The 12,924-nt window shown below is 36.9% G+C and overlaps 2 protein-coding genes across 2 annotated transcripts; one reads left to right on the top strand and one right to left on the bottom strand.

The window, feature by feature from the left end:
* Window positions 1–989: 989 nt before the first annotated feature.
* LOC132785052 (platelet endothelial aggregation receptor 1-like) lies at window positions 990–5,795 on the bottom strand. Its single transcript, XM_060791022.1, has 4 exons — window positions 5,192–5,795; window positions 2,956–2,990; window positions 2,660–2,900; window positions 990–2,597 (listed from the first exon to the last, which is right to left on the bottom strand). The coding sequence occupies exons 1-4, from the start codon at window positions 5,702–5,704 to the stop codon at window positions 1,200–1,202; spliced, it is 2,187 nt and encodes a 728-aa protein (XP_060647005.1). The 5' UTR covers window positions 5,705–5,795; the 3' UTR covers window positions 990–1,199.
* A 2,359-nt stretch (window positions 5,796–8,154) lies between these two features.
* Window positions 8,155–11,936, top strand: LOC132783481 (multiple epidermal growth factor-like domains protein 10). Its single transcript, XM_060788679.1, has 4 exons — window positions 8,155–8,289; window positions 8,361–8,463; window positions 9,811–9,869; window positions 9,937–11,936. Exons 1-4 carry the CDS (start codon window positions 8,210–8,212, stop codon window positions 11,834–11,836), a joined length of 2,142 nt encoding a protein of 713 aa, XP_060644662.1. The 5' UTR covers window positions 8,155–8,209; the 3' UTR covers window positions 11,837–11,936.
* Window positions 11,937–12,924: the final 988 nt, after the last annotated feature.

The raw sequence follows: 12,924 nt of genomic DNA, 5'->3' as shown, positions 1-12,924 counted from the left end.
AGATATATGAAAATTATTTTTTCTAACCTCTACAGTTTTAATACTAATATGCTTGATTTCCAGGGGAAACGACCTTGGACTGCATTTCATCATTTTATCAGTGCATTATGCTCGAGAAACAATTATTATGTAATATATAATATTTTAGTGTCGGTTTTCTTATCTTATGCATATGGGTTTAGAATTTAATATTAACTGAATGGAAAATTTTGAAGACAACCAGACAAAACAACCAAAAAAGCTCCATTTGTGCTATCCATTTGTAGATTATAGCAAGTATGTTGCATCGCAATAACAGAAAATATAGCTAAGCACATAATCCAGACATAGAATGTATACGCACCTACCAGTATTTACATATGTATGTTACCATATGTAACATAAACATATACGAAAAAGTAGAACTCGCGAAGCTGCTCGCGATATTTTCATTTTTTAAATTAGCAAATGATCTGGATTCTAATCTCCGCTTATTGGGTTGCACTTGACTCACTAATCTTGCTGTACTTCTTGATTAGTCATAAAACTATTCACTAAATTAAAAGTTTGAGGCTGAAAACATTAAGTGTAGATGTAACTGGAACATATTGTAGACTTTAATTTATTTTGCCTTTGACCAATTATTCCGTGATAATTTATTATTTATGTATGTATTATATTTGGTTTTTGTATGATTTTTGATGCTGATAAAAAACGTGCACCTTATAGGATTGCATTTATGATAATTTATGACAATTTTAATTATCTTAAAGTTTTAAAACCTTTAAGATAGAGGCAATACAAATAACAAAAAGAAATCTTAATCCCTTTCTGAAAGGTTATGAGATTGTTTTTAAATTATAAATTACAAAACGCAATGATCGGTTTTGAGCAAAATTCTATATACTTTGGGTTTTGTTACATAATTATAACCATTTGGCAAGAGTATCAACCAGTTGTTATAAATAATTATAGCAGTGTAATCCATTGCTAAGTCTGTGATTTATTTAATAAAATAAATTACGAATAAATATAATTTATGATTTCTAATTGCAATACACCACATTTGTTTGAGGTTTTTATTTTATATATTTTTTAGTGAATCATTGCGGTGAATAAAGAGTAAGTATAGCGCAATACATATAGTTTTGCTATAATAAAAATTGTGTCGATGAGAACTGTAGTATGTACTGAATTTTACATACATATGCTATGCAAGTTTAAATATAGGAGCTGTTGTCAATGCCTTCGGGGCTGGTGTCGACTTGACCCAAATCCACATTTCGCATATCTGAGACAATGATATCTTTTTCATTAGAATAGCTGGGTTTCTTACAACATCTGATGAAAACATAGACAATGAATGAAATAAGCGAAATGAGAGCAATAACTGTAACCACGCCAAGGAATATGAGTATCCACATGGCCGTCGGGCTGGAACAGTTGCGATTATCCTGATCATCGGCATTATAGCCGGGGAAACACTCGCATTTCTCTGGCTGGGCACAGTAGCTGTTTTCTTCACACTCGTTGCTGCAGATTGGCGTACAATAATTGCCCTCGCCCTGATAACCATCTTTGCAGGCGCACGTCCCAGGACTGATGCAATAGCTGAACTCCTCACACTCTGGTGCACATATGGGTAAACAGTCACCAGTTGCGTTCTTCTTGTATCCAGGATGGCAATCGCAGTTGTTTGGGCTGGTGCATTCGGCATAAGGTCCACACTCATTTTTGCAAGTGGGTAGACAGGGATCACTGCTTGGCGTTGGTCGATGGTAGCCATCGAGGCAAAGACATTTTTCAGGCTCTTTGCAATACGTGTGATTGCCACACTTATCGCACTTGGGCTCACAGATTCCAGAGATGGACATCTGATAGCCATCATTACACTTACACTTTTCGGGTTCGCCACAGGTACTGTAATTTGGGCAGCCTTTCGAGCAATAAGGCTCACACGTTTCCGTTTTATTATTTTTCCAATAGCCAACTTTGCAAGTGCAATTTCCAGGTTTTATACACTCTTCGTTCTTGCCACATTTCTCTAAACAAATTGGCTGACAGACTCCAAGATAGTCGAATTTGTAGTTAGTTTCGCATAGGCAGACTTCTGGTTTTACACATTTTTGATGAAGCCCACATTTTTGAGGACATTGAGGCTGGCACTTGTTTTCTACCCTAGCATAACCCTCGACACATTGGCAATCGTTAGGTTTTACGCACACTTCAAAATTAGTAATATTACAGCTCTTGCTACAGATTGGATGACAGTGGCCCAGTGGATCTTGCTCATATCCTATAGTGCAATTACAGACGTTCGGTGCGACACAGCTTTGAAATTTTCCACACGGCTTATCACATACAGGAACGCAGTTTGTCGTATTGTCTGTCGATCTCACGTATCCCGAGAGGCAGTCACAATTTCCTGGACTGTTGCACACAGTATTTTTACCACAAGTTGTTTTTTCACATTGTGGCAAACAACCATTACCTGAGTAGCCCTCGTCACATATGCATTGGGGTCGTCTGACATGAGGTATTCGTTTACAAGTGGAATGCTCAACACAAGTTGGAGAGCACTTTGGTCTACAGGTAGTGGAATTATACCTTGGGATAGCCTGTACAGGAGGATTCTTTAGTTATTCCACAGCAATATCGGTTATTTGTAAATAATTTATACCTCTTGAACTTGGTTTTTTTCCTTCACTTGAATCCTATTTGTTTTTCCATCTACTAATATTTGAACGTGATCCACAGTCACAGATTTCGTAATGTTTTCGATAACCGTATCGGGTAAACACCACGAAATATCCTCCTCGCACTTGTTGATACTCACGTAGAGCTGGATCAGAAATAGGAAGAGAAATTCACGATTTCTCCGCGCCATCATGCAAAATGCTGTATCGTAGTCCGATATAAAACTGATTTATTTCGAGCTTTACTGCAGCCTTTTAAGCACTTCCACAGTCCAAATACGTCATGGCATCTACCGCAATAACTTCCTTCACATACTGGACTTATTCACGTATTAAGTTAATCTTTGATTAAAACTTTGAATAAGGGTAGTCATGTTATGAATCACAAATGAAAGCTAATTAAAACTCTTTGTGAAATTAAATGGAATTAAATTAATGAGAGAGATTTGAAAATATAATTAAAAATAAAGGTTGTTTCTTACACAGCGTTGTATATAAAAAAATGAAAATACAAGACAATTTTATATTAGATGAAAGATCTTGTTTTACGTATGTATATATGTATATGACACCGGTTGATAAGCGAAATATTAAAACTCATATGTCATTTTCAATGTTAAGGACCTCGACTTATCATGATCAGCAGCTTGTTGGAGAAGTTGTCTTGTCTTGCTTCATGGTGGGTTCAACAAACACATGCTGTTGCTGCTTTTATTCTTGTTTATATGCGGTATCTACTGTACGCTGATAAGATGTTTTCAAGTCCGTCCTATTCTCTGCCTTCTGCTCCAATTGGAAACTCATTTGCCAGTTCATTTTTAATTTGTGTCTTCGATCGAGTGGTGTGAGTTCCCCGAGTTCCTAGCCATGTGGCGAGTGATGTTAATATGCTTGCGACCCGTCAAAGAGGTATTTTTTGCCGGCTGATAAGCTCAATTTTCAAAGGGTAATTTTCAGTCTTATAAAACGTTTTTACATTTATGCGAAAGAATTGCTGTGACACATGCAACACAAATAAAAATTTCCAATTCTGTTTGCACTTTTCATAAAATATGCAGAGTAATGCATATAAGATCTAAATATACAAGAGAGCTAGGAATAATTTAATACTTAAATGACTTATGAGAAGCCAAAACCATTTATTATTTTTTTTAAGAGTTGTTTGAGATATAATAAGATATAAATTATAACATTTACGCGTTTTTAGTATATTCCATAACGAAAGCATTATGAAATAAATCAACGAAAACAAAAATAAATTTGTATGGTTAAAATCACCAGAATACTATCAAATAAGTAAATTCACTTTCGTGGCGACTTATTTAAACACTAATTTCAGCAAAACCTTTGGATAAATGTTAATCCGAAAAATTTTAAAATCGAATGCTTTGCAGATTTTAACGGTCTTCATTTGATAGACAAATGTTGATTTATCTTAATCTGGTTTTTATACCCGCTACCCATAGGGTAGAAGGGTATTATAACTTTGTGCCGGCAGGAAATGTATGTAACAGGTAGAAGGAGGCATCTCCGACCCTATAAAGTATATATATTCTTGATCAGCGTCAACAGCCGAAGCGATATAGCCATGTCCGTCTGTCCGTCCGTCCGTCTGTCCGTCTGTCCGTATGAACACCTAGATCTCAGAGACTATAAGAGATAGAGCTATAATTTTTTTCGACAGCATTTGTTATGTTTGCACGCAGATCAAGTTTGTTTCAAATTTTTGCCACGCCCACTTCCGCCCCTGCAAATCAAAAAAAATCGAATAACAAGCGTAAGCTAGAGTTACGAATTTTGGTATATACAGTAATAACTATAGTAGTTATGATCCCTGAAAATTTGGTTGCGATCAAATAGAAATTGTCGAAGTTATTAAAGAAATACTTTTGTATGGGCAAAAACGCCTACTTACTAGGGGTCTGAGTTGCTTTGGCTGACAATCTGGTATATTGTGCCGTCTATGGTATATTTTGAATGCGGTACTATATCGATATACCACATATACTATTTGGTATATTTTTAGTATTTTTGCAGTATATTTGGTATATTTTGAGAATAATACCGCAAAATATATTGCTTTTATTCAAAATGGGTAGCGGGTATCTCACAGTCGAGTACACTCGACTGTAGCTTTCTTACTTGTTTTTTCTGTTAAATGTAACAATATTTGTATACAATAATTATGCGGTGTATTATAAGAAGAGGATATAAAAAAGAGAATATTTCACATCACAAAGATTATAACATAGTATATAGATCTATCAAAACTAAATTTCGTAAATCTAATTTAAATCGAGCAAGAAAATTACCGAATCTATAAACCTTGACCTGCGTTGTATATAAATGTTTAAATTTGTTTATTATTATATTGATAGCATTTTAGATTTCTTTCGTTTGTTGTGATTGAAGTTTACCTTTAAAATTAGTTTCAGTGTAAAATTAGTTGTAATGTGTAAAATCAAATTTTAAATAATGTTTTCAACAGAAAGTTTAGTAATGTTCTTCATTTCCACATTTCTCATATCTGAGACATCGATATCTTTTTCATTAGAATAGCTGGGTTTCTTACAATATCTGGTGAAAACATAGACAATGAATGAAATAAGCGAAATGAGAGCAATAACTGTAACCACGCCAAGGAATATGAGTATCCACATGGCCGTCGGGCTGGAACAGTTGCGATTATCCTGATCATCGGCATTATAGCCGGGGAAACACTCGCATTTCTCTGGCTGGGCACAGTAGCTGTTGTCTTCACACTCGTTGCTGCAGATTGGCGTACAATAATTGCCCTCGCCCTGATAACCATCTTTGCAGGCGCACGTCCCAGGACTGATGCAATAGCTGAACTCCTCACACTCTGGTGCACATATGGGTAAACAGTCACCAGTTGCGTTCTTCTTGTATCCAGGATGGCAATCGCAGTTGTTTGGGCTAGTGCATTCGGCATAAGGTGCACACTCATTTTTGCAAGTGGGTAGACAGTGATCACCGTTGGTCGATGGTAGCCATCGAGGCAAAGACATTTTTCAGGCTCTTTGCAATACGTGTGATTGCCACACTTATCGCACTTGGGCTCACAGATTCCAGAGATGGACATCTGATAGCCATCATTACACTTACACTTTTCGGGTTCGCCACAGGTACTGTAATTTGGGCAGCCTTTCGAGCAATAAGGCTCACACGTTTCCGTTTTATTATTTTTCCAATAGCCAACTTTGCAAGTGCAATTTCCAGGTTTTATACACTCTTCGTTCTTGCCACATTTCTCTAAACAAATTGGCTGACAGACTCCAAGGTAGTCGAATTTGTAGTTAGTTTCGCATAGGCAGACTTCTGGTTTTACACATTTTTGATGAAGCCCACATTTTTGAGGACATTGAGGTTGGCACTTGTTTTCTACCCTAGCATAACCCTCGGCACATTGGCAATCGTTAGGTTTTACGCACACTTGAAAATTATTAATGTTACAGCTCTTGCTACAGATTGGATGACAGTGGCCCAGTGAATCTTTCTCATATCCTGTAGTGCAATTACAGACGTTCGGTGCGACACAGCTTTGAAATTTTCCACACGGCTCATCACATACAGGAACGCAGTCCATCGTATTGTATGTCGATCTCATGTATCCCGGGAGGCACTCACAATATCCTGGACTGTTGCACACAGTATTTTTACCGCAAGTTGTTTTTTCACATTGTGGCAAACAACCATTACCTGAGTAGCCCTCGTCACATATGCATTGGGGTCGTCTGACATGAGGTATTCGTTTACAAGTGGAATGCTCAACACAAGTTGGAGAGCACTTTGGTCTACAGGTAGTGGAATTATACCTTGGGATAGCCTGTACAGGAGGATTCTTTAGTTATTCCACAGCAATATCGGTTATTTGTAAATAATTTATACCTCTTGAACTTGGTTTTTTTTCCTTCAATTGAAACCTATTTATTTTTCCATCTGATAGTATTTGAACGTGCTCCACATTCACAGATTCCGTTGTGTTTTCGATAACCGTATCGGGCAAGCACCACGAAATATTCTCCTCGCACTTGCTGATACTCGCGTAGAGCTGGATCAGAAATAGAAAGAGAAATACACAATTTTTTCGCACCATCATGTTGTGTCGAAGTCCGCTATAAAACTGATTTATTTTGAACTTTTCGGCAGCCTTTTAAGCACTTCCACAGCCCAAATGCACAGGAAATAGAATTTCCGGAGTAAAAGTTGCTAGATTTGAGAAAAAAAGTTGGTAAAAATAGCTAAAAATGATATAAAAAAAAATTGCCAAAAAAAATTGTTAAATCTTTTAAATGTAAGTTTTCATAGATTATATACATTTTTAATTAATTTAGGAATCAAATAATGAAATTTAAAATAAAAAAAATTAAAATTTCGTATCTTCTTTTGTTAACACCTATTACAAAAATATCCGTGTGCTTTTCGTTTTAGTAAGTATTCATAGAGAAGTACATATTTATGGCAACATTTTTCACGCTTATGTAGTCCATACCTGTTTATAGATATATGTATATAGAAAGTTAATATATAATTTTTTTTTTTATTTTCATAAAATATTTAAATTCCAAACTACCTTATAAATTTTGTTTATATACTTTTGGCATAGTGACACAGTGAACTTTTAAAATGCAGTTAACTTTTCAAGTCAGGGAACCCAATTAGCTCAAATTATCGAAGCATTAAGTTAAGTACAAGTTCCGATTTCATTGTGAACTATTAATCGCAATTTTTGCAGTAAATGGCAAAAAGGGAATACAAAATAAAAAGGCTTTTAGTAAAATATAAATGAAAAATTGCTAAAATAGCTAAAACTGCTAAAAAAAAAATAACTTAAAAGTTGCTAGATTTGTAACTAATTGCATTTTCAAAAAAAAAAGTTGCAAATTTTTTGAAAACTTGCTAGATCTAGCAACTAAATTGATAAACGGGCAGCACTGTCTACTGCAATAATTTCCTTCACTTGACTTGACTCACTCAAGTATTAAGTTAATCTTTGATTCTTTGAATATGGGTAGTCATGTTATGAATCACAAATGAAAGCTAATTAAAACTCTTTATGAAATTAATTGGAATTAAATTAATAAAAGAGATTTGAAAATATAATTAAAATTAAAGGTTTTTTCTTACACAGTGTTGTATATAAAAAAAATGAAAATACAAGACAATTTTATATTAGATGAAAGATCTTGTTTTACGTATGTATATATGTATATAACACCGGTTGATAAGCGAAATATTAAAACTCATATGTCATTTTCAATGTTAAGGACCTCGACTTATCATGATCAGCAGCTTGTTGGAGAAGTTGTCTTGTCTTGCTTCATGGTGGGTTCAACAAACACATGCTGTTGCTGCTTTTATTCTTGCTTATATGCAGTATCTACTGTAAGCTGATAAGATGTTTTCAAGTCCGTCCTATTCTCTGCCTTGTGCTCCAATTGGAAGCTCATTTGCCAGTTCATTTGTAATTTGTGTCTTCGATCGAGTGGTGTGAGTTCCACGAGTTCCTAGCCATGTGGCGAGTGATATTAATATGCTTAGCGAGTTCGGGACTGCTTTGGCTTCAAATCGATGCCTGTGTCGAACGCGTGCCGTAAGTAATCTGTCGATGATATCGATATTCTGTGAATCTTCATCAAGTGATAACCTCACCCAAATTCAAAGTGTCGCCAAAGTAAGGATCAACTTATTGACTATGCGAAAATATCAGAGCATGAGTAATTGCACCCACGACTGTGGAGCTTTGGTTGTGCGACCCGTCAAAGAGGTATGTATTGCCGGCTGATAAGCTCAATTTTCAAAATTTATTTTTGAATGTCATAAAAGGTATTTACTTTTATATAAAGAATTGAATTGCTGTGACACATGCAACAAAAATAAAAATTTCCAATTCTGTTTGCACTTTTCATAAAATATGCAGCGTAATTCATATAAGTTCCAAATATACAAGAAAGCTGGAAATAATAGAATACTTAAATGACTTATGAGAAGCCAAAAGCATTTATTATTATTTTAAGAGTTGTTTGAAATACAATAAGATATAAATTATTACATTTACACGTTATTTAGTGTATTTGATAGCGAAAGCAATTTGAAATAAATCAACGAAAACAAAAATAAATTTTTTATAGTTAATATCACCAGAATACCATAAAATAAGTAAATTCACTTTTGTGGCGACTTATTTGAACACTGATTTCAGCAAATGCAATGCTTTGAAGATTTTAACGGTCTTCATTTGATTGACAAATGTTGATTTATTTTAATTTGGTTTTTTGTTCTGTTGTATGTAACAATTATTGTCAATATTTATGTATATCTTATTATAATAAGAAGATATAAAAAACATAATATTTCACAACACAAAGATTATAACACAGTATTTAGATCTATCACAACTTAATTTCGTAAATCTAATTTGAATTTAGCAGGAAAATTACCGAATCTATAAACCTTGGCCTGAGTTTTATATAAATGTTAAAATTTTTTTAAACATGTATAAAATGCAAAATTAATATAATTTATTATTATGTTGATAGCATTTTAAATTTCTATAGCTTGTTGTGATTAAAGTTTACCTTTAAAATTAGTTTCATTGAATGCAAAATACATATAAACAATTTTTTAAGGTGGTAATGTGTAAACCTAAATTTTAAATAATGTTTTGAATAGAAAGTTTAGTAATGTTCCCATGCCTTTCGGGCTATTATCATTTTAAAATGAGCAAAGTAATCATATTTTGCTGTTCTTAAGTGAATGTGAATAAAGATACAACAAATAAAACAATTATATATTACTTATCAGCAGTGCTGCAATGCTGTTAATAAGAGCGACTTTCAAGATTGTTGTGGACTCAACTTGACCCACGAGCACTTTGCAAGTGCAGTTGCATTACTTTTAATGTTGGAATCAATGTTTTTTATTTTAAAAGATTTTATTAAGAACGCTCTTACATATGTGTATAATGATATTTGCAGATAGATTATTAAAAATATTTATTTGAATGACAACTACGAACAGTCTGCAGATAAACATTACAATAAAAATTCAAAATAATAATAATAAAAATATAGAAAACTCAACCTTTTAATAAGAATTTTTCTGGATTTTGCAGACTTACATGTCCATAGATTTGGTCTGCTGTGAGGGCTACGAACGCATTGATGACTCTAGGTAAGTGAGCACACAATGTGCTATTATACCGAGTTATTTCTCTAATTTGTTTCGTTGATCTTTTCAGTGAGCAGTGTCGACCCAAGTGCACCGGTTGCGGCACGTCCGGCAGATGCATTGCTCCGGGAGTTTGCCACTGTGGCGATGGCTACAACAACCATAGAAATCAGAGTATCTGCGAGGCGCAGTGCAGCGAGCCCTGCATCAATGGACGCTGCACTTCGGTGGATGTCTGCGAGTGCCTGGAAGGCTATCGATTTCGACCCGACAGCCAGACCTTCTGTGAGCCCATCTGCAGCGTGGATTGCAGCAATGGCCACTGCGTGGCACCGGGCAAATGCGAATGCCACGTGGGCTATCAACGCAACGAGACACTGGCCAAGTGCTTGCCCATATGTGAGGAGAAATGCGAGCATGGCGACTGCGTGGGTCCGAATGAGTGTGGTTGCCATCCAGGCTATGAGGCACGACTCGATCGACCTTATAGCTGTGATCCCGTTTGCAAAAGTGGCTGTCGCAATGGCCTGTGCCTGGAGCCCGAACGCTGTGCCTGCAATCTGGGCTACTCCCATAAGGATGGTCGCATCTCCGAGGGCTGTGAACCCAACTGCCAGCCTGGCTGCGTCAATGGCACCTGTGTGGCGCCCAATCTCTGCCGCTGCGATGAGGGACATGTCCCGCTCAATAGTTCGCATTCCGTCTGCGTTCCGAGCTGTCGCCTAGGATGCGAGAATGGTTTCTGCAATGCTCCCGGACGTTGTGAATGCCATGAGGGATACATTAAACTGGCGCCACATCGTTGCACAGCTGTCTGCAATCCGGCGTGTGGCAACAATGCACGTTGCACGGCGCCCGACCTCTGCCAGTGCGACGAAGGGTATGCGCCCATCAATGGCAGCCTGCGGGAATGTGAGCCGCAGTGCCCGAAGTCATGCTACAATGGCATCTGCAGCAGTCCGGGCGTTTGCTCTTGTCTTGCGGGCTACGAAGCTCTGACGTCGTTCTACTGCGCGGCCAGCTGCAGTCGCAAGTGTGTCCATGGCAGCTGCGTGGCGCCGAATCGTTGCCGCTGCTTTACCGGCTATCGACCTAGTCCAACCGATCCCTATGTTTGTGAGCCCATCTGCTCGGAGAGCTGTGGCATCGGCGGCCATTGTATTGCGCCCGAGATCTGCAAATGCAATCCCGGCTTCGCCAAGCGCTGGCCCAGCGGTTCCTGTGAGCCCAACTGTCCCCAGAAGTGCATCAACAGTCGCTGCGTCGGTTACGATACCGGCGGTGGTTGCGTCTGCTACGAGGGTTATACTAAGCGTGAATTCTCTAACAACGTCTGCGAACCGTACTGCGCCTCCACGTGCCAATATGGCAAGTGTGTAGAGCCCAATCAGTGTGAGTGTTTGCCAGGCTACGAGGATACCAAGAATCCTTACGTCTGCACACCAAGTTGTCGTCCCGCCTGTGTCAACGGACGCTGTGTGGCGCCAGGACAATGCGAATGCAGTGCTGGCTATGTGGTGACCAACTCAAGTGAACCTCATCTGTGCAACGCCCAGTGCAAGGAGCGTTGCATCAATGCCGAGTGCCTACGTCCCAATGAGTGCAGCTGCCTCTTTGGCTACAGCCTCATCCCAGGCAGCCTCAACGAATGTGCACCTATCTGTGACGAGGAGTGTGACAGCGGTAGCGTCTGTGTTGCTCCCGACATCTGTGAGCAGCGTCCATATCGTGCTCTCTCCACGGGTGGAGGCGCTGGCCTCTCCTGCTGGACAATGCTGGGCGGTGCTGTGCTGCTGTGTGTGGTGCTTGTGATGCTGCCACTGTTATTGATGCGGCATGTGCAACAGCGGCGACGAGTGGAGAGCGACAAGCATCGTGTGCATCTCATCGAGAATCCCAGCTATGGTGTTTGCCTGGCAGCCAGCGAGGAGCAATCGAACGACAACCAGGAGATCGGTTTGGGAGATTAAGCCACTCTCTAGATTGCCCTTAAACAATAAATATCTTATATGTTAAAACGCTTCATAGCCATAAGTACACAATAACTAAAAAGCTGGTATGATTGTAAAACCTTTTCTACTTACTTGATAATGAAATACAATAAATCAACTGAGACATTTACATTATTTAACTACTACTTAATAAGTTGTAACATTCCCAAAGTTATTGGACTGAAAAAGTAAATGAAAAATCAAAGATAACTTCATTAAAATTTTTTAAATATATGAAAATAAAGTATATTATCCAGCAATTTTTTTGAAAATAAAATAATTTATTACCAGGATCAACTTCCTTTTAGCCCTCCATCGTACTTATTACTCACATGAATTTTTGAATCAAGTTTCTAATATTTGAGATATTTGAAGATGTTCAATTATATGAAATGAACCAATATATATTTAGTACAAATTAATATTTCTCAAAATATACCGAAAATATAGGAAAAAAATACTAAAAACATATATAATTATATTTATATATGTGCTAAATATGTCATATAGTAGAAAATATACTAAGTATATCAGATTGCCAGCCAAATCATCTAAGACCCGATTGCAGTAGGCATTTTTTGCAATAAAAGTAATTTATTGAATGAGTAGCGGGTATAAGAAGTGCTATAACCGAACCAAATAATAGAGAAATGAAGCGATAATTGTTCTTAATAAGAGACAACACAGTCACATCAGTTGAATGTTATAACCTTCATCACTCGCCTATTTCAATTTATATTATTTCATTCAAAATTTAACTATAGTACATCCCTTCAACAACCAATCGTAATGCGACTGCTATCCTTTGAATGTTAAAAATAAATCAACCATATTTACTGTAAATAGATTAACTTTAATAATTTGTATGACTTGCTTTCATATCGTTTTATTTTAATCGTTTTTTTTTTATATAGAACTATTTTCTTTTTCTATTTATTTCGAGGTGCAACTCGAGAAATGCTTAGCATTTGCATTTGTATATCGAAATATATAGACATATAAACTATGCTAAACTATGCTAGATATATGGAGTATATATGTTATATAAGACTACAGATAATCTAACC

This window comes from Drosophila nasuta, chromosome 2L (assembly GCF_023558535.2).
Source record: "Drosophila nasuta strain 15112-1781.00 chromosome 2L, ASM2355853v1, whole genome shotgun sequence".
Lineage (NCBI taxonomy): Eukaryota > Metazoa > Arthropoda > Insecta > Diptera > Drosophilidae > Drosophila > Drosophila nasuta.
Note: the sequence above shows the minus strand (reverse complement) of the source record. Positions and strands in the feature narration are given on the sequence as shown.